The following is a 21668-nucleotide window of genomic DNA, read 5'->3' as shown; positions in this document are numbered from 1 at the left end:
TCTAGCAGGAGAATATCAGTACATTTTGAGCATATTGGGAGGCAGCATAATATAGTAGAAACAGCTTAGGAGTTAGACCCCAATTCAAATCAAACTTGACTGACAGGTAAATAAAGTCAATAAATCCTCTGAGCATGTTTCCTCATCTGTGAAAGAAAGATAAATAATATCTACTTTAACCAGAAACATGAGTAAAGAATCTGATACTTAATGAGTACTCAATACAATTTGGTCCTTTCCTCCCCTCTCCAGAAAATTCTTTTAATCGAGAATAACTTTTTATTCATTTATTTACTTGGCTGCTTCGGGTCTTAGTTGTGGCACACGGGGATCTTTGTTGTGGCACACGGGCTTCTCTAGTTGCGGCATGCGGGCTCAGTAGCCCCACGGCATATGGGATCCTAGTTCCCCGACCAGGGATCGAACCCACATCCCCTGCATTAGAAGGCGGATTCTTAACCACTGGACCACCAGGGAAGTCCCGAAAATGACTTTTTAAAATGTCATCCTTTCTTGGTCCACTGATGCAAGGCCAATCCTTTGGTACTTTCCATAGTACACACTGACATAATAGTGAGATAAGGGGATATACTGCCTCCTGAACATATGTTTTTAACAAGGACTCTCAGGATAGGAGTTTTTGATGTGGCAAGGGCAGTGCTAGTGGTGATTTCTGCATTATGTTCTGGGAAATCTAAAAGTTCTGTGAGGCATCTCAAGAAGTTTCTGAAAACATGGTAACAAGAGATTTATTTCATTTCTGCCTGCTCTGTGACCTACATACACCACCTTGACAATAGATACATTGGTCATCAGCATTGAACTGTACTACTTTGCATATAAAGGGCTTACAGTGTTCTATGAAGATCACACAGGAAATACAAGTCTATAAATAAAGTTCAAGGCACCTTGTATATCTTTATTTTGTCCTGAAATAGTGTACATTAATTATATGAAATAAATTACACATTAACATTAATTTGAAATTCTTTTTGTCAGATTAAGAGTACACATGATCTTTTTTTTGGGGGGGGGGCCGTGCCCCCTGCAGTGGAAGCGCAGAGTCTTAACCACTGGACTGCCTGGGAAGTCCCAAGAGTACGCATGATATTTGACTCAATAATTATACTTCTAGGAATCTCTCCTAGAATACACTCATACGTGTGTACAAATATGTATGTAGAACCATATTTATTGCAGCTTATTTGTACCAACAAAGACTAGAAACAATTGCTTAAGTATTATAGAATAGTCATATAACAGAATACTATGAACCCATTAAATAATAAACAATTATTAATTAAATAGCAACTACATGCTCAGAACCTTATTAAGTGCTGAAGGAGAATAAAAAGAACTATAAGCCATGGTTCTTATCCTGGAGGAGCTTATGACTTGGTTGAGAAGGGTCAAAGATGCACAGATCCCTGGCTTTAAATTATATGTCTTCTATGTGAGTCAACTTTTTGGTTTGTGTTCTTTTAAATGTTTATTTATTTATTTATTTAGGCTGCGCTGGGTCTTAGCTGCGGCAGCGGGATCTTCGTTGCTGTGTGTGAGATCTTTAGTTGCGGCATGAGACCTCTTAGTTGAGGCACGTGGGATCTAGTCCCTGACCAGATATCGAAACCGGGCCCCCTGCATTGGGAGCACAGAGTCTTAGCCACTGGACCACCAGGGAAGTCCTCGGTTTGTGTTCTTAAAGAAGAATCTTCTGGACTAGAGGATGGCAAACTACAGCCCATGGGCCAAATCCAGCTCCTTGTCTATTTTTTGTAAATAAAATTTAATTGGAACACAGCCATGCCCATTCATTTACCTATTGTCTAGGCTACTTTCCTGATACAGAGTAGAGTAGTTGCAACAGAGATCATATGGCCCACAAAGCCAATAATATTTACTAATTGGTCCTTTATGGAAAAAGTTTAACTCCTCTTGTAGGCCTTTAAAAGAAAAACAAACCTTTAAAAATGGTCTGGGGACTTCCCTGGTGGTGCAGTGGTTAAAAATCCTCCTGCCAATGCAGGGGACACGGGTTTGAGCCCTGGTCTGGGAAGATCCCACATGCCACGGAGCCACTAAGCCCGTGCGCCACAACTACTGATCCTGCGCTCTAGAGCCCACGTGCCGCAACTACTGAGCCCACATGCCGCATCTACTGAAGCCCACGGGCCTAGAGCCTGTGCTCCGCAATAAGAAAAGCCACCGCAAAGAGCCCGTGCACCACAACAAAGAGTAGCCCCCGCTCGCCGCAACTAGAGAAAGCCCGCGTGCAGCAACAAAAACCCAACGCAGCCAAAACCAAAAAACAAATAAATTTATTTTTATTTTTTTATTTTTAATTTTTTTTGCGGTACGCGGGCCTCTCACTGCTGTGGCCTCTCCCGTTGCGGAGCACAGGCTCCGGACGCGCAGGCTCAGCGGCCATGGCTCACGGCCCCAGCTGCTCCGCGGCATGTGGGATCCTCCTGGACCAGGGCACGAACCCACGTGCCCTGCATCGGCAGGCGGACTCTCAACCACTGCACCACCAGGGAAGCCCCAAATAAATTTATTTTTTAAAAAAAGCTTTGGAGTTAAGGATGGTGGTTTTAAAATATGTCCATAAATTGTTTGATACACTTTCCTTTAAAAGATGAAGCTGGACTAGGTACTAATCTCCCGCGCGTAGAGAGCGTCCATGACCCAGCGGAAGTGATTCCTCCTACTGCCCCGGAACCCACAGAGGCAGGCAGCGGTGCGCGTGGACCCGGTGCGGTGGCTGCGGGGCTGACGAGAAACTACTAAAGTTCCTGTGGACTCAAAGTAGAATTTCATAAGAACATAATGGATGGAGAAGAGAAGACCTATTGTGGCTGTGAGGGCCCTGACGCCATGTATGTCAAATTGATATCTTCGGATGGTCATGAATTTATTGTAAAAAGAGAACATGCGCTAACATCAGGAACAATAAAAGCCATGTTGAGTGGCCCAGGTCAATTTGCTGAGAACGAAACTAATGAAGTCAATTTTAGAGAGATCCCTTCACATGTGCTATCAAAAGTATGCATGTATTTTACCTACAAGGTTCGCTACACTAACAGCTCCACGGAGATTCCTGAATTTCCAATTGTACCTGAAATTGCACTGGAACTGCTGATGGCTGCAAACTTCCTAGATTGTTAAATAAAATTATATATATAAAAAAAAGATGAAGCTGAAGTGCTGGGGCCCCCGTGTCTGGGCGGTTTGTGCTTGCTGGTGACAGCCGCGTTGCTTTCTGATGGAGGAATGAAGTCGGTGCCTGTGGCTTCTGGGCTGGAATCAACTGTGCTCTCCCTGGAGGCAGATGAGCTGAGCCAGAACTACGGCCAATACACTGGTAGTCGTTAGACTGACCACTGCTGCTGCAGGATGTGCAGGCTGTTACGTTTTGCAAGCCATGAAGCATATGGAGCCTCAAGTAAAACATGTTTCACAGTCTATCAAAATCTGCCCTCACCAGTGGCTATTACTGAAGTGAGTGTGAACCCAAAATGACAAAATGGGAAGCAACATTAATAATACTAGGAGTAAGCCCTACAGCCAATAAAGCAGAGAGATGCTCATTGACGTATTATGCATTTAAATCACCCAGACAAGGCAGGATCTCCTTAGATAACAGTCAAAAATCAATGACGCTAAAGATTTACTAGAAGTTCAAGCTAGAAAATGAAGTATATGTATGATGAATTTTAAGTTCTTTTTCATTGATGTATATGAGTACCAGCTTTTATCATAAAATACCTCAAAGCTGCAAAAAATAATTAAAAATAAAAGATGAAGCTTAATTCTCCTCTCTCTGAGTGTGGACTGAACTCAGTAACTTCCTTCTAATAAATAGAGTAATGTTCAGAGACTTCCCTGGCGGTCCAGTGGTTAAGACTCCACGCTTCCACTGCAGGGGGCACAGGTTCGATCCCTGGTCGGGGAACCAGGATCCCGCATGCCACACAGCGTGGCCCAAAAGTAAAATAAGATAGAGTAATGTGCAAATAAGAGTGTGTGACTTCTGACACTAGATCATAAAAGATGTTACAGACTTCTCCTTGCCCTCAGATCACTTGCTGGAGGAAAGCCGATTGCTATGTTGTGAGGACACTCAAGTAGCCCTGTGGAGAGGTCCATGTGGCAAGGAACTGAGACCTCCTGCCAACAGCTAGCAAGGAACCAGGCCTTCTACTAACAGCCATGTGAGGGAACCATCTTGGAAGTGGAGGCTTCAGCTCCAGGTAAGCCTTCAGATAGCTGGAGTCCTGGCTGACGTCTTGACTGCAGCTTCATAAGAAACCCTGAATCAGAACCACCCATTTAAACCACTCCTGAATTCTTGACCCACAGAAACTGGGAAACAATATGTCTTGCCTTAAGCTGCTAAATTTTGGGGTAATTTGTTATTCAGCAATAGATAACTAATACAAAGCTGAAAGCTATAGATGCTCTAGAGCAGTGGATCTGTAAACTTTCTCTAGAAGGGCCAGACAGTCAATATTTTAGGCTTTTGGACCATATGGTCTCTGTGGCAACTACCCAACTCTGCTATCGCAGCAGGAGAGCAGCCACACACAATAGGTAAACAAATGGGCATGGCTGTGTTCCAATAAAGCTTTATTTACAAACACAAGCAGCAAGCCCGTGGGCCATAGTTTGCCAGCCTCTGCTCTAGAGAAACCAATTTTAATGATATTAAGCAATGATTAGAAAGGAGTAATAGGAGCTGGGGGATTTCTCAGCTAAAGGCTGCAAAGCCAACTACCAAGGAAACTCCTGATTAGAAAAGGGTATGTGCACAATATGGTCACAATTCTTTTTTTAACTTTCCCTGTAAGTTTTTTGCCCAGAGAAGAGAAATAAAATAATTGGAAGGGTGATGAGATTTTTTCCCCCTAAGAAATCCTAGAATGAGGACTGAGAACCCACGAGGCAAGAGAATGAGAAAACTGAAAATAGGAGAAAACTGTTATTATGGTCTTTTCACCAAGCTGCTAAGACCTTTGAGCACCAGTGCCAAAGCTGGTGTTTTAAACATGCAAAGCAAGTTTGTTAATAATAGGAGGAAGATTATCTTCCATTAACACCTGGAAATAGGACAAGGAACTAAAAAGTAGTTGATAACTGTTAGTGGAAACTAAAAAGGGACCCAAACTTTACTTAAGTCTATTTCATACCATTTTTCTCTAAGTGTATCACATTTTCTTTGTGGTCCTTAGAACTTAGTAATTGTTCAGATCTGTAAACTTACTAAATGTATTATTATGGAAAAAAATCATAACTAACGGGAATAACATGCTGACCAGATGTCTGTTAGAAGGAAGCCTGACTGGATCTTACCACCATAGTGAGAAGTCACTATTTTTAGTGGCAACTCCTCAAATGGCAGACTTACCATGCAGCCATGCAACCCTGACCTGTTACAATCACAGCTAAGATTTACTGAATGCCTACTAAACACCAGGTGCTGGGCAAAACACATTACATGCCTTATTTCATTTTATCCTTCCAATAACCCTATGAGGTCAGTAGTAGCATTATCTTCACCTTACAGATGAGAAAAAAACTAAGACTCAGTAACTTATTCAAAGTCACTCAGCTAATAAGGGGCGGAGATAAAATTTGAACCTGGGAAGTCAACATATGGAGCCCACAGTCTTGACCTACACCTGCAGCAGACCCTGAGGAGAAAAGTTTAAGTGCAACATTGTGTGATAGTGATGACCTTACATTTTCTTTCAAAGGCAGTAAATTTAGTTGGGCGAAGAGAATTCAAATGCATTAAACAATTGGAAAACACTCTTATGAAACACAGTAGTAACAATCATTCATTGCTATCTGGTGGAATAGCCTCTAATAGGCGGTTGGTTCCCAAATCAACATGTAAGGAAAAAAACTGAACATAGACAAATTACTCTAAAATTCCTTTAAATTGCTCATAAACTACTGTTCCATAGACATAGCTTTGTAAGGAAACAACAGATTCACATCTTCCTTCTCATGCTCACCCTGGGATATATCCAAATTTTGGGTAATGGCTGAGATGTACCTTCAAAATTTGAATTCTCTCTCCTTCTCTCTTTCTCTCCTTTCCTCTTTCTCTCCTTTCCTCCCTCTCTTGTTGTGTATATTTGAATGTACATAATTTTAAAATACTTATGATGTTACTCCATTGTCATACGAACCTAGAATGGAACATAAATGTGAGGGCACCAAAGTAAAGTAATAATTTTTCTTTTATAAACACAGCACAGGAATAAGTACCTCAGGGATTAGTCTGACACGTGTCTGTCATGGCATATACACACTGTCCATTCTCCTAAGCAAACCATCCTAGTCTACCCTGTGCACAGACATGATTCAGGCATAGGAGCCTCTATCACAAGCAGAGCAAATTTCTCTTCCCTCCTAGTTGTCTAAAATCAGTACAAGGAAGTCCTAGCCACGGCAATCAGAGAAGAAAAAGAAATAAAAGGAATACAAATTGCAAAAGAAGAAGTAAAACTGTCACTGTTTGCAGATGACATGATACTATACATAGAGAGTCCTAAAGATGCCACTAGAAAACTACTAGAGCTAATCAATGACTTTGGTAAAGTTGCAGGATACAAAATTAATGCACAGAAATCTCTTACATTCCTATACACTAGTGATGAAAAATCTGAAAGAGAAATTAAAGAAGCACTCCCATTTACCATTGCAACAAAAAGAATAAAATACCTAGGAATAAACCTACCTATGGAGACAAAAGACCTGTATGCAGAAAACTATAAGACACTGACGAAAGAAATTAAAAATGATACAAAAAAAAAAGAATTGAGGAACTTTTTTTTAAAACTGTTCACACCAACAATGTAGTTTATTTATTTATTTATTATTTTATTTTATTTTATTTATTTTTGGCTGCGTTGGGTCTTTGTTGCTGCGCGCGGGCTTTCTCTAGTTGCGGCGAGCGGGGGCTACTCTTCCTTGCGGTGCATGGGCTTCTCATTGCAGTGGCTTCTCTTGTTGCGGAGCACGGGCTCTAGGCGTGTGGGCTTCAGTAGTTGTGGCTCCCGGGTTCAGTAGTTGTGGCTCACGGGCTCTAGAGCGCAGGCTCAGTAGTTGTGGCTCACGGGCTTAGTTGGTCCACGGCAGACATATGGGATCTTCCCGGACCAGGGTTCGAAGCCGTGTCCCCTGCACTGGCAGGCGGATTCTTAACCACTACGCCACCAGGGAAGCCGGAGGGGCTTTTTGAGATGACAGATGACAGAACTTGGGTAACCGGGATCAAGAAATTTAGGAGATGCTGCTTAGAAAAAGAAAAGTCAAGCAAATAGGAAGACAGGAAAGAATGCTCTGCCAGGGAACTGATTTCAGAGAAAGAAGGCAAAGAAGGAAGGTAGAAAGAGAAAAAGCTCTCTGCAAAATCCAGTACATCCTGCATATTCCCAGGTCTCATTATATTGAGCCAAGTCCAGGAGGGAGCTTATTCACTAACAGAACTGTCATAAGGTTAAAGAAGAAAAAAAGGAGGGATTGAAAAAGGGCTAGAACTAGGGTAGGGTGAGTGACACACTCCTCTTGGGCACCAAATTTAAGAGGCACCAAAAACTCAATCATCAAGATAAATAATATTTTAATGCAATAGTTTAAAAAATCAAATTGGCAAGCTACAGCCAGACACCTGCTTTGCAAATAAAGTTTATTGGAACCAAGGTCAGGCTCAGGGCGATTGAGGCAGGGTCATAAAAGTGCACAATAGCATTCTGTCTTCATTTCAAATTTGGTTTTTGTTCAACATAGATTTGTTTGCTCTAATTTTGAATTAAAAAAATACTACACTACAACATTATTTATCTTGATTGCTGATTTCTGGGGCTCCCCTTAAATGTTTTGCCTTACTCACTGCACACTAGTCCTGACCTGGGTTGTAAAAGAGAGAGGGAGAAGGCAGAAAGAGATAATCAGTGGTTTAAAGACTTATGCAGGGATTTGGGGTCAAGACCTAAAGCAGAAAAGTTGGAGATTCCATTTTATCCTGCTGTGTGCATTCTGTGCCCTGGGCGCCCTCATGCCAATGAAGGCTGTTCTTTCATTGAGCTCCTTCTCTTGCTTTGGCAGCTGCACTCACTTTTATATGCAGGTTCTGGAATGCTGGGAGCTGTATGGCAGCCAACGTCTCTCTTCTCCCTTCTCAAACATGACATTCTCTGTAATTCACTTACAGACACCTCTTTCCTTAGCCTTCTCACCCAGGGAGCCTGATCAAGGAATCTAAGAACTAAGCCTCATTTGCCTTCTCTGGGTATGCAAGTGAATTTGCATATATCTTGTATCCATTTGCATTCTCCTCACATGGGGCATTTAGAATAAAAACAACATTCATGAATCAAAATGAAGCTTGTTCCATTCTTTCTCTGTCAAAGTATGGTGCAAGTAAAAGGATACCGCAGTGTAAGAAAAGAGCTGAAATTATATTTGCCATGGTTATGTGTAGTTTTAAAAGCAATCCAATTTGGTGGCATTTACCACCACAGAACTGGCGTTTATAGGTTTAGCCTAGAAGAGCATAATCATTCATGACTGAAGTGGCTACCCCCTTCCTCTACCATTCTTGTAGAAATTTGAGCCAAGGGCCACTAAAAGCTGAAACTGCCCTCTTTTCCTCCCCCTGGTCACCACTTAAAGGGTGGGAAGCCTGATGGCTTCAGTTAATTGATTTCTTCATTTGAGATGAAATGCATGAAGAACCAACTAAAAAGGAGAAAAGGAAGAAGAGTGATGCTCCTCATCCTCCCTCAGCCCTTTGGGAGCTAAAAGAACTAAGGGAAGGAAAAGAGTAGTCTGGTATGAACACTGCACAGAATTTCATCTAAAGAAACAAAGTGAACAGTGGACTACTGGTCTCAAAATGAGAGGGAACCCAAAATGATGAAAACTGATATGATAAATAACAAGGGCAAGTTCATTATAGAGTTTTTTTAAAAAGTAGAACTGTTAAGTAAGATGTCAACATGCTTCCAGCACTAAGAGAAAAAGTACCTAGCCAGAGTGTGGGATCCTTACAATCTGTGTGACAGGTAGATAGTTCAGTAAATAAGGATATCTCAAACCTTCACAGCCTGAGAAAAATCCCCTTAGTGCATTTAACCTCCTTATCTTATAATACCCAGTTCTTGAAGCAACTTTCTGGTTATCGGATGATTTGTAACCAAGAAAAGGGGTGCTCTAGAGAATGGATTTCTATTTTCAAACAGATACACCTCTTACTATAACTACCGAAGTGACATCCTGGTTTATAATTCAGAGTTTTTGTTTGTTTGTTTTTTTGTGTTTTAAAAAATTTATTTATTTATTTATTTATTTTTGGCTGCATTGGGTCTTTGTTGCTGTGTGCGGGCTTTCTCCAGTTGCGACGAGTGGGGGCTACTCTTCATTGCGGTGCACAGGCTTCTCTTGTTGTGGAGCATGGGCTCTAGGCGCACGGGCTTCAGTAGTTGTGGCACGTGGGCTCAGTAGTTGTGGCTTGCGGGCTCTAGAGCGCAGGCTCAGTAGTCGTGGCTCACGGGCTTAGTTGCTCCATGGCAGGCATGTGGGATCTTCCTGGACCAGGGCTTGAACCCATGTCCCCTGCATTGGCAGGCGGATTCTTAACCACGGCACCACCAGGGAAGCCCCTAATTCAGAGTTTTATAAATTTGGTTTAATTGATGCCTAATTCAACTCCTGGTTGAACTGATAAAATCAAGCTTCTGACCAACCTGTCAACAAACCTTATCATTCCTGGCTTTAAAATGTCATATGCAGGACTTCCCTGCAAGGGAATAGTGAATTCCACCATTTTGTCTTTCAGGTCACTTATCCGTTCTTCTGCCTCAGTTATTCTGTTACTGATTTCTTTTAGTGTATTTTTCATTTCAGTTATTGCATTGTTCATCTCTGTTTGTTCTTTAATTCTTCTAGGTCTTTGTTAAACATTTCTTTTTTTTTTTTTTTGGTACGTGGGTCTCTCACTGTTGTGGCCTCTCCCATTGCGGAGCACAGGCTCCGGACGCGCAGGCTCAGCGGCCATGGCTCACGGGCCCAGCCGTTCCGCGGCATGTGGGATCTTCCCAGACCAGGGCACGAACCCGTGTCCCCTGCATCGGCAGGCAGACTCTCAACCACTGCGCCACCAGGGAAGCCCCTGTTAAACATTTCTTGCATCTTCTCGATCTTTGCCTCCATTCTTTTTCTGAGGTCCTGGATCATCTTCACTATCATTATTCTGAATTCTTTTTCTGGAAGGTTGTCTATCTCCACTTCATTTAGTTGTTTTTCTGGGGCTTTATCTTGTTTCTTCATTTGGTACATAGTCCTCTGCCTTTTCATTTTGTCTATCTTTTTGAGAATGTGGTTTTCATTCCACAGGCTGCAGGATTGTAGTTTTTCTTGCTTCTTTGGGAACAGTAGATTTTTATAAAATACTTCTATAACCATTTAAATTTTTACAATGGTCATGTAGTTCTTTTATATTAAACATTAATTTATAGTGATTGATAATGTAGTAACTGAAGTAATTCATATACTCTATGTGGATTTATTAATTCAAATATATTACATCCACACACACAAAGTGAGTGTAAAAGTAAGCACTAACACATGCAAAATAAAACATGTCAAACCATTACAGAATTTCTCATTAAGTAGTGGGATACTAGATGATTTTTATTTTCTCCTTTAAAATTATTTTTCTAGATTTTTATAAGGATCTTGGTACAGTTTTCTTGCTGCAGATAGCACTCATTGTTTATCCTTTCCTCTTTTAAAAAAAATTATTTATTTATTTATTTTGGTTGTGCGTGGTCTTTGTTGCAGTGTGCGGGCTCTTCACTGCAGTGCACAGACTTCTCTAATTGCAGCACTCGGTCTCTAGAGTGCGAGGGCTCAGTAGTTGCAGTGTAAGGGCTCAGTTTCAGTATGTGGGATCTTAGTTCCCTGATCAGGGATCAAACCCCGGTCCCCTCCAGTGGGAGCATGGAGTCTTAACCACTGGACCACCAGGGAAGTCCCTGTTTATTCTTTCCAAGCTATAAAAATTATTCATTTTCAGAGTAGAAAACTTAGAAAATACATAAAAACTTAAAGGAACACTATCAAAATTCACCTATAACTTCAACATCCAAAGATAACCATTGTTAACCTCTTGGTTAATATCCTTCTGGTCCTTTTGCAGTATTTTTCTTATTAAAAATATGATCATATCTGCTCTGTGATCTATGTTTTTGTTCATTTGACATATTATCCAGAATATTTCTCCATGTCCATAAAGTATTCTCCAGTATGATTTTTATAACTGCATAATATTCCATAATAGGAGATATTATAACTTACTAAGCCAACTCTACCTCTGGACTGTCCCAATTTTTTTTAACATTCTAAATAACCCATCAATGAGCATTCTTTTGATTTCCTCTGGGTAGATTCCTAAAGTTGAAATTTCTGGGCCAAAGGGTAAGGCATAAAATTTTTATTGTAGTAAAATGCATATAACATTCAATTTACAATTTTAGCCATATAAAGTGTACAGTTTAATGGCATCAAGTACATTTACAATGTTGTGCAAACATCACGACTGACTAGTTTCAAAACTTTTTCATTATCCCAAACAAAAATCTCATACCCCTTTAGAAGTAATTTCCTAGCCTCTCCTTCCCCTAGCCCCTGACAACCACTAATCTGCCTTCTATCTCTATTGGGTCATAGAGACTGATTTGCCTCAGTATCTAGATTTGCCTATTCTGGATATTTCATATAAATAGAAACCTACAACATTTGGTCCTTTGTGCTTGGCTTCTTTCACTTAGCATAAAGTTCTTAAGCTTTATCTATGTTGTAGCGTGTGTTAGTATTTCATTCCTTTATATGACTGAATAATATTCCTTTCTATAGATATACCACATTTTGTTTATCCAGTCATCTGTGGGTATTTGGGTTGTTTCTACTTTTTTTTGTTTGAACATCTGTTTAATTTTGTTTGAACATCTGTTTAATTCTTTCGAATATACAATTGACCCGTGAATAACACAGGGGTTGGGGTGCTGACCCTCCGGGCAGTCAAAAATCCACACTTTACAGTCCCTCCATATCCTTGGTTACGCACCCTCAGATTTAACCAATCTCAGATCCTGTAGTACTGTAATACATATTTATTGAAAAAATCCACATATAAGTGATTCCTGGCAATTTAAACCCGTGTTGTTCAAGGGTCATCTGTATACCCAGGAGTAGATTACCAGATCATGTGACAATTCTATATTTAACTTCTTAAGGAACTGCCAAACTGTTTTCCACAGTGGGCTGCACCCTTTTACATTCCCATCAGCAACGTATAGAGTTCAAATTTCTCCACATCCTTGTCAACACTTGTTATTTTCTGTTGTTTTTGTTGTTTTTTAAAATGACCATCTTAGGGCTTCCCTGGTGGCGCAGTGGTTGAGAGTCCGCCTGCCAATGCAGGGAACGCGGGTTTGAGCCCTGGTCCGGGACGATCCCACATGCCACAGAGCAACTGGGCCCGTGAGCCACGCCTGCTGAGCCTGCGCATCTGGAGCCTGTGCTCCGCAGCAAGACAGGCTGCGACAGTGAGAGGCCCGCGCACCGCGATGAAGAGTGGCCCCCGCTTGCCGCAACTAGAGAAGGCCCTCGCGCGGAAACGAAGACCCAACGCAGCCATAAATAAATAAACAAATAAAGCAAAACTGTCAAAAAAAAATAAAATATTAAAAAAAAATAAAAAAATTAAAAAATAAAATAAAATGACCATCTTAATGGGTAAGAAGTGGTATCTCATTTTGGTTTTGATTTGCATTTCCCTAAAGACTAATGATGTTGAGCATCTTGGCATGTTCTTGTTGGCCATTTGTGTATATTCTTTGGAGAAATGTCTATTCAAATTCTTTGTCCATTTTTTATTATTATTATTATTTTTTTGGCTGCGTCGGGCCTTAGTTGTGGCATGCAGGATCGTCATTGACGCATGCAGGATCTTTTTCATTGTGGTGCGCGGGCTCTTTGTTGAGGCTCATGGGCTTCTATCTAGTTGTGGGCATGCAGATTTTCTCTCTCCAGTTGTGGTGCAAGGGCTCCGGCTCCAGAGTGCGTGGACTCTGTAGTTTTGCGACACACAGTCTCTCTTGTTGAGGCACGCGAGCTCAGTAGTTGTGGCACATGTGCTTAGTTGCCCCATGGCATGTGGGATCTTAGTTCCTTGACTAGGGATTGAACCTGCGTCCCCTGCATTGTAAGGCTGATTCTTTACCACTGGACCACTGGGGAAGTCTCCTTTGTCCTTTTTTTTTTTTTTTGCAGTACACGGGCCTCTCACCGTTGTGGCCTCTCCCACTGTGGAGCACAGGCTCCGGACGCGCAGGCCCAGCAGCCATGGCTCACGGGCCGAGCCTCTCTGTGGCATGTGGGATCCTCCCGGACCAGGGCCCGAACCCGCATCCCCTGCATTCGCAGGCAGACTCCCAACCACTGCGCCACCAGGGAAGCCCCTCCTTTGTCCATTTTTAAATTGAGTTGTCTTTTTATTGTTGAGTTGTAAGAGTTCTTTATATATTCTGGATACTAATCCTTATCAGATATATGATTTACAAATATTTTCTCCCATTCTGTGGGTTGTCTTTTCACTCTGTTGATAATGTTCTTTGATGCACAAAAGGTTTTAATTTTTATGAAGTCTAATTGTCTATTTTTTTTCTTTTATTGCTTGTGCTTTTGATGTCATAATTAAGAAACAACTGCCAAATCTAAAGTCATGAAGATTTGACACTAAGTTTTTTTCAAAAGGTTTTATAGTTTTAGCTCTTATTAAATATAATGATCCCTATCTTTGATCCATTTTGAATTAATTTTTGTCTATGGTGTGAGGTTGGGATCCAACTTAATTCCTTGGCATGTGGATATCCATTTGTTCCAGCACAATTTGCTAAAAAGATTATTTTTTCCCCCATTGAATAGTCTTGGAACCCTTGTTTAAAATCAAAGCATTACTTTGAGATCAGAAAACAAAATCAAATAAACATGTATATGTAGAATGTGTCTCCTCTTTTCTTCTCTATTACTTCTATTACATTTCATCATGTTTTTATGCCCTCATACTCAGATTAATGCAATAGCCTTCTAATTACCCTGCTTATCAGTGACAGAGTAATATCTCTTTACTACTACCATGTTATTTCCTTACTCAAGAGTGGGTCAGGTTGCTACTGTCTAAATATTAATTGGTGACTAGACCTCAGAGCATAGTTACCTCACCAAAGTATAGTCAACTGTACCTCTTAGCCTAAAATAACCAGCCAGCCTTACCCATTGCTTCTACTATAAATGGATCTGAAGGAAAATTGAGTTAAAATATATTCAAGACTGAAGGAATAAGGAGATATATCCTTTTTAGCAGGATGTAAAAATAGTATTTTGAGCTCAAAATTATCTGTCATTTATTCTTTCCATAAGCATTAACTGGACACCTACTACATCTCAGGATTACAAGAAGGAAGATGCAGATGCTGTGCTCTAATTGCACAGAGTTTAGAAGAGGAGACAGTTATTTAAAAAGATAAATTATAGCTTCCCTGGTTGAGAGTATGCCTGCCGATGCAGGGGACACGGGTTCGTGCCCCGGTCCGGGAAGATCCCACATGCCACGGAGTGGCTGGGCCCGTGAGCCACGGCCGCTGAGCCTGCGTGTTCGGAGCCTGTGCTCCGCAACGGGAGAGGCCACAACAGTAAGAGGCCCGCATACTGCAAAAAAAAAAAAAAAAGATGATAAATTATAATCTAACATTGTAAGTGCAATAATGGAAGTGTGAATAAAATATTGTGGAAACACCAAAGTGCAGCAAGTTTAATAATAGGAATATTTCTTTTTTCCTTAAGAGATCTGTTAAATTGCCACTATAATTACCTAGAACTATTTTTTGTAGTATTTCCCATCACCAGTTTATCTTTTAATTCATTCATTTACAAATATTTATTAATTGGCTACTCAATGCAAACAAAAGCACAAAGAAATTTCTAATCTGGTTGGGATTGAGGTATGATATATGAAAAGCTAAAAAGTAATATAGCTGTGAAGTTTTCAGTAACATTTTTTTTTTTTTTTTTTGGGGCTGCGCTGGGTCTTTGTTGCAGCATGTGGGCTCTTCATTGAGGGCCTCTCTCTAGTTGCAGTGTGCGGGCTTCTCTAGTTGCAGTGCAGGGGCTCTCTAGTTGTGGCGCCCGGGGTTCCAGAGGGCACAGGATCAGTAGGTGCACTGTGCAAGCTTCTCTTTAGTTGCAGCGCACAGGTTTAGTTGCCCCGCGGCATATGGGATCTTAATTCCCCGACCAGGGATCAAACCCACATCCCCTGCATTGGAAGGCGGATTCTTAACCACTGGACCACCAGGGAAGACCCAACATTTTCCAATTTTGTGATATGTTTAAAAATCATATAAAATTAATACGTTAGGGGCTTCCCTGGTGGTGCAGTGGTTGAGAATCTGCCTGCCAATGCAGGGGACACGGGTTCGAGCCCTGGTCTGGGAAGATCCCACATGCTGCGGAGCAACTAGGCCCGTGTGCCACAACTACTGAGTCTGCGCGTCTGGAGCCTGTGCTCCGCAACAAGAGAGGCCGCGACAGTGAGAGGCCCGTGCACTGCGATAAAGAGTGGCCCCCGCTCGCCACAACTAGAGAAAGCCCATGCACAGAAACGAAGACCCAACACAGCCAAAAAAAAAAATCATATAAAATTAATATGTTAGAAAAAAATAATATAGTATGAGTCAATAGCTCTGACCTAGAGGAAGAACCAGGTGAACAGTATAAATTATCAGTTCTCAACCATGATGCCTCAGTACAGCGATATGTTACTATAAATTGTGCAGCATGTCACAGTAATGTGTATCCATAATTAAGTTCCATAACGTAACCATTATCAGAGTTTGCACTTTATTTCACACACACACACACACACACACACACAGAATTGAAAGTTGTTCTTATGATAACATCATTCTTATTTATTTGCATCCTAATATACTTACTTGAGTGGTCTAACTAATGAATTCTCAAGGGGGAAAGATCGATGTATCCACAAGAAACACCATGAGGAATTCAAGAAATGGGTAGTACTTAGAGATAAATTGGAGAAGGTCACAACCCTCTATGTGGGAGAGATGAGAATGTGCATGATGTATCAGGAGAAATAAATAGACTGACCTACATGAGCAGCGGTTTATAGAGGAAAGTATAGCAACAAATAAGTTAGGAAGCCTTATAGTAGACAATTGTTTTTGCTGCTCTGCATCCCTTTAACCTTCTGGTAATATGACCCTAATTTTGTCTTGCAAATCACCCTCTCCCTCTTTTCTGACTAGATGAACTTTGGGTAGAATTGACTCTACCCACAGTCCAGGAGCGAATATGTGACTCAGACCTGGTGAATCAATGTCATAGTCCCAATTTGTAGAGATGATTCAGGAATAGGCAATAAGACGCAATGAGACTTTTACTAAGAGAGCCACATGGTCTTATCTTCTGAAATTGCTAATAGTAACAATGCTGTGAGCTTGGAGCTGCTGACAGGTGAGCACTTTGTGCCAGGAAATGATTCAATATAGCAGAAGGAAGAACTGAGAGATGAAGAGAGGGAGTAAGTCTCAGTGATACCATCCAGCTCCTGGATCAAAGCGTGACTGAAACCAGTAACCCCTAGACTTTGCAGTTATGTTAGCCGATATATATATATATATATATATATATATTTTAAATAAATTTATTTTATTTTTAATTTATTTTTGGCTGTGTTCAGTCTTCATTGACGTGCACAGGCTTTCTCTAGTTGCAGTGAGTGGAGGCTACTCTTTGTTACGGTGCACGGGCTCTAGATGTGTGGGCTTCAGTAGTTGTGGCACACGGGCTCAGTAGTTGTGGCTTGCGGGCTCTAGAGTGCAGGCTTAGTAGTTGTGGCTCACGGGCTTAGTTGCTCTGTGGCATGTGGGATCTTCCTGGACTAGGGATAGAACCCGTGTCCCCTGCATTGGCAAGCAGATTCTTAACCACTGCGCCACCAGGGAAGTCCTATGCTAGCCAGTAGATTTCCATATTTACTTAAGCCATTTTAAATTAGATTTTCTGTCATATATAACAAAAGAATTCTAAATTATTTGGGTCTGTTGGCCAGTTATTAATGATCCTATGGGACAAGGTTAGAAATTAAGACGACCCTATGAGGGGGCCACTGGAAAAAAAATAGTTTTTAAAGCAGATGTGGGACAGAATGAACATCATTTTTTTCATTATCAAGGAAACAAATTACCACCAAGAGTAATTTATTTTGAGATGTGCATACAGGAGTAGAAATGAGATTACATCTCAGACTTCCTAGACTGTGGACCTAAACTGCTTGCCCTCTATGTCATTCTGTTGTAGCTAGAGCTTAGTACTTTCCAAATGTGTTATCCTATCTTTTACTTAGTTCAAGTTAGACACAGAGGTCAATTAGGCTTTGAGCAAGTGAATTTCTTAAAGTATGATCCATCTTAATATGTTCAAAATAATATGGGTTTTCAATGAATATGGTAGTGATAATGTTGTCTATACCTTAACAGCCAATGAAATGTAGCAGAAATATAGTGCCATACAAAGAATGCATCTAAAACCACTCTCCTGAATATGAAATCCATGTTTTCAATGTACATCAATAATTATATCAATAACTGATTTGTTAAAAAAAAAAGTTCAAAAGGGAAAACTAAGAGAGTAGGGTCCTACTCATGATTCCTTAACAGTTTTGTATGATTGAGTAAATCATGTTTCCTTCTCTGTGATTCAATTTTCCTACTTCAAAGATAGAAAAATGATAATACTGAACTTAAAATACAAGAAGATTTAAATATGGCCTTAACCATCTTCATCTATGTTCATCAGACACTTGAAGAACATCAGGGAAAGGTACTCTAGGAATATAGAAATAATAATACAAGTTAAAATTGAGTACTTACTGTGTTCTAGGCACCATTCTAAATGTTTTACATGTATTAAACTATTTATGCCTTACAATAGCCCTATGAGGTAAATATCATTATTATCTCCATTTTGCTGAGGCTCAGAAAAGTTATGATTCTTGCCCCAAAGCCCAAAGCTAGCCAAGATTTGAACCTAGGCAACTGTATACTGTCTTTCTACCTATCTAATAGTGCAATAGATAATCTATAAAAAGAATAATAAACGTGAAGGAAAAAATTCTGAACAGGCAAAAGCGATGTCAAAAGTTTTTAATGTCTTTCATTTTGTCATAAGGGATTCCCTCAGGCTCAAGGCCTATTGACTTTCATCTAAGGCACAAGTTTTTAAAAGCGTGTTGATATTTTTTAAACTCATGGAAGGTGAGCACCAGGATGGTAGTATGTGAAACTGGGGAGAGGTGGTTACATTCTGGATATGTTATGAATTGTATTACTCTATGAAGCTGGCTTTTTTTTTTTTAATTAGCAATCCTCAATACATGTAAATATTTTCTATCAATTCAGTTTTCCAGAGAAAGATCTCCCCCTATCTCCTGCCTGGGGATAGCAATAGTCTGGCTGCTAGCTTTTTAGAGCTGGGTAGGGAAAAGAGCAGAGTGTCCTGTTTAGAATGCAGACTTTCATGTTTTCATACCCATTCCTCAGAGCCTGGTATGTCCAAGTCCAGAGCCTCTCTAGTTCAGTTTCTCCAGAGGATGACACCTTCTGTCTCCTGCATGGAAGGAGAGAAACACATCTGGCTACTTGGGGTAGGTGTAGGGAATGAGGATCTAGGTTCTACATGATCCCTACACAGACTTGTAAATAATCCATCTCCTTCTAGCCCCTTCCCTCCTTGCACGTATTCTTTGCCCTTCCAATTCCTGTGGCTTTCTGAGGATCCTTGGGACAAGTCTGTGTGCCTATTTCTGGTGTCTGCCTCATCTGCAGTACCTAAGTTTTACCTTTCTCTGACTTAAGACATTTTTCTTTTGTCCACCCACTTTTAGTCTTCACATACTGTGCCTTGGGGTTAAAGATGTTTCCTAATGTCATTGAATATGGAGTTCATGTTTTTATTTCTTGTTCTCCTCCTACAAATGCCTTTAAACATATTAAATATGCCTAATATCACTCATAGAAAACTGCAAATTAAAACTTCAACAAGATACCCCTTTCCATCTATAGGATTAGCAAAGATTATTTGCAAAGTTATTGGCAGGCCTCAGTTTCTCACTGGCTGTTGGCTGGAAACCTCATAAGCCTTTCCATAGGTAGATTGTCTGAGTGTCTTCAAGACATAGCAACTGGCTTCCTCTAGAACAAGTGATAGAAGAGAGAGAAAGCCCAAGATAGAAGCTACAGGGTTTTTTTTAAACAACAACTTTATTGAGATATACATAAAGTTACACACAGGTTTTTGACTGTGTGGGGTGGGGGCAGGGGTGTGGGAAGGGGCAGGGGTCAGGACCCCTAACCCCCTGCATTGTTCAAGGGTCAACTGTAATTCATATACCATACAATTCACACATTCAGAGTGTACAATTCAATGGCTTGTACATTTACAGAGTTTCGCAACCATCACCACAGTTAGAGCATTTTCAATACTTCCAAAAGAAACCCTGAACTAAGCTATTGCACCCCAAATTCCCCCACCCCAACCTTCCAGCCTAGGCAACTATCAATCTACTTTCTGGCTCTATAGATTTGCCAATTCTGGACATTACGTATAAATGGAATCATACAATATGTGGAATCTTGTGACTGGCTTCTTTCACTAAGGTTGAACCATGTTGTAGCATATATCAGTATTTCATTTCTTTTTATTATGTGCTCTCTTTTTTTCACTGTCTTTCAGTGAAATTCCTACTTATTTATATTTACATATCCAGGTTTTTCTCTCTCTCACTTTTTTTTTTTTTTTTTTTTTTTGCTGTACGCGGGTCTCTCACTGCTGCGGTCCCTCCCGCCGCGGAGCACAGGCTCCGGATGCGCAGGCCCAGCGGCCATGGCCCACGGGCCCAGCCGCTCCGCGGCATGCGGGACCCTCCCGGACCAGGGCACGAACCCATGTCCCCCGCATCGGCAGGCGGACCCCCAACCACTGCGCCACCAGGGAAGCCCTCTCACTTTTTTAGGTACAGGAAAGACCTGGGCCTTCTTGGCTCAGGATCTGGGTTAACACTTCCCAACCTCAGAAACAGTTCCCTTTAGAACTGAGGTTCTAGTTTGGCCCATGGTCCTCGGGTCCTTAAAGTCTTTTATAACCTAATCTTGCAAGCAACATACCACTACTTCTGCCATATTCTGTTGGTCAGACAAACCAATTCTCATACAGTGGGGGAGAGGACTACACAAGGGTATGAATACCAGAAGGCAGGAATCAGGGCCTTCTTGAAGGCTGCCTACTACAGTGAGGATGTTGTCATGTTGCAATCCATGTTAGAAGTAAAGGCTTAAACCTCTAGCTTTGCCTCGTCTTATAGATCACCACTTACAAGATCACAAAAGCAAACACACAAAAAAAGCTCACTTACGTTGCTTGGTATAAAGGAAAAGCCCCCACTCCCTCCCCAAAGAGGGAGCTTTGGCAGGAGTCAGTCTTACTTCAGCAGCACATGATGTCCCTTGATTAGTATAGAAGTGAATATCTGGTATTATGGGAATGAGGAAAGGAGGTGTAACACTTGGTTTTAAAAGAGAACACTGAAGAAACCAATGGCTGATAGCAACTTGACTAAACACAGTATTAGCTATATAAATAAAGTTGAAAAACACTCACCTGGCATAAATGTATTCACCCTGATGAATGATTATCTCCAAAAATAGCTGTAGTACAATAAAGAAGAAAGTAACTGCAGCTTTCTTATGGTTTGGTCATGAATATTCACTCAGTCATTTTGTCGTCAACAAATATTAATGATACAGAGGGGACTTTTGCACTCAATTAATATTCTCTGAGTTTCCCTTTGGGATATGACACTGTATTTAATAATATAATAAAGAAACATAAAACAAATACACGGTCCCTGCCTTCAAAAATCTTTCATACAAAGGCAAAAAAAAAAAAAAAGACAAATGACAAACGGATATTTGTTTATTTTTACTGTTATGTTTTATTTGATATTTGTTTTTAAAGACAATAAACACAAGGAGCTATAAATGTTCTTCTTAAAAATATACATATATTGCCACTTGTAAATTCTTTTTCCATCTCCATGTGTTTTTTTTGTTTTGTTTTTTTTTTAAAGAAGATGTTGGGGGTAGGAGTTTATTAATTTATTTATTTTTGCTGTGTTGCGTCTTCATTTCTGTGCAAGGGCTTTCTCTAGTTGTGGCAAGCAGGGGCCACTCTTCATCGTGGTGCGCGGGCCTCTCACTATGGCGGCCTCTCTTGTTGTGGAGCACTGGCTCCAGATGCGCAGGCTCAGTAGTTGTGGCTCACGGGCCTAGTTGCTCCGCGCCATGTGGGATCCTCCCAGGCCAGGGCTCGAACCCGTGTCCCCTGTATTAGCAGGCAGATTCTCAACCACTGCGCCACCAGGGAAGCCCTCCATGTGTTTTTAGTTATTGATGAAAACTGTTTATATACAAGATGAATTTTTTTTTCAGTTAAAAAACACACAAACACATTTTAGG

At 40.8% G+C, this 21668-nt stretch overlaps 1 protein-coding gene and 1 pseudogene across 2 annotated transcripts; both read left to right on the top strand.

The window, feature by feature from the left end:
• Positions 1-2759: 2759 nt before the first annotated feature.
• On the top strand, positions 2760-3165 carry LOC307051629 (elongin-C-like; the record flags this gene model as incomplete). The annotated part of the gene is made up of 1 exon (XM_079702091.1): positions 2760-3165. The coding sequence occupies exon 1, from the start codon at positions 2827-2829 to the stop codon at positions 3163-3165; it is 339 nt and encodes a 112-aa protein (XP_079558217.1). The 5' UTR covers positions 2760-2826.
• Positions 3166-3270: 105 nt separating this feature from the next.
• On the top strand, positions 3271-3694 carry LOC307051224 (mitochondrial import inner membrane translocase subunit TIM14-like; annotated as a pseudogene). The gene is made up of 2 exons: positions 3271-3275; positions 3373-3694. The product of its transcript is annotated as a mitochondrial import inner membrane translocase subunit TIM14-like (transcript).
• The last annotated feature ends 17974 nt before the right edge of the window (positions 3695-21668 follow it).

Source organism: Hyperoodon ampullatus (genome assembly GCF_949752795.1).
Source record: "Hyperoodon ampullatus genome assembly, chromosome: 4".
NCBI lineage: Eukaryota > Metazoa > Chordata > Mammalia > Artiodactyla > Ziphiidae > Hyperoodon > Hyperoodon ampullatus.
This window is presented reverse-complemented; position numbering and strand designations above follow the sequence as displayed.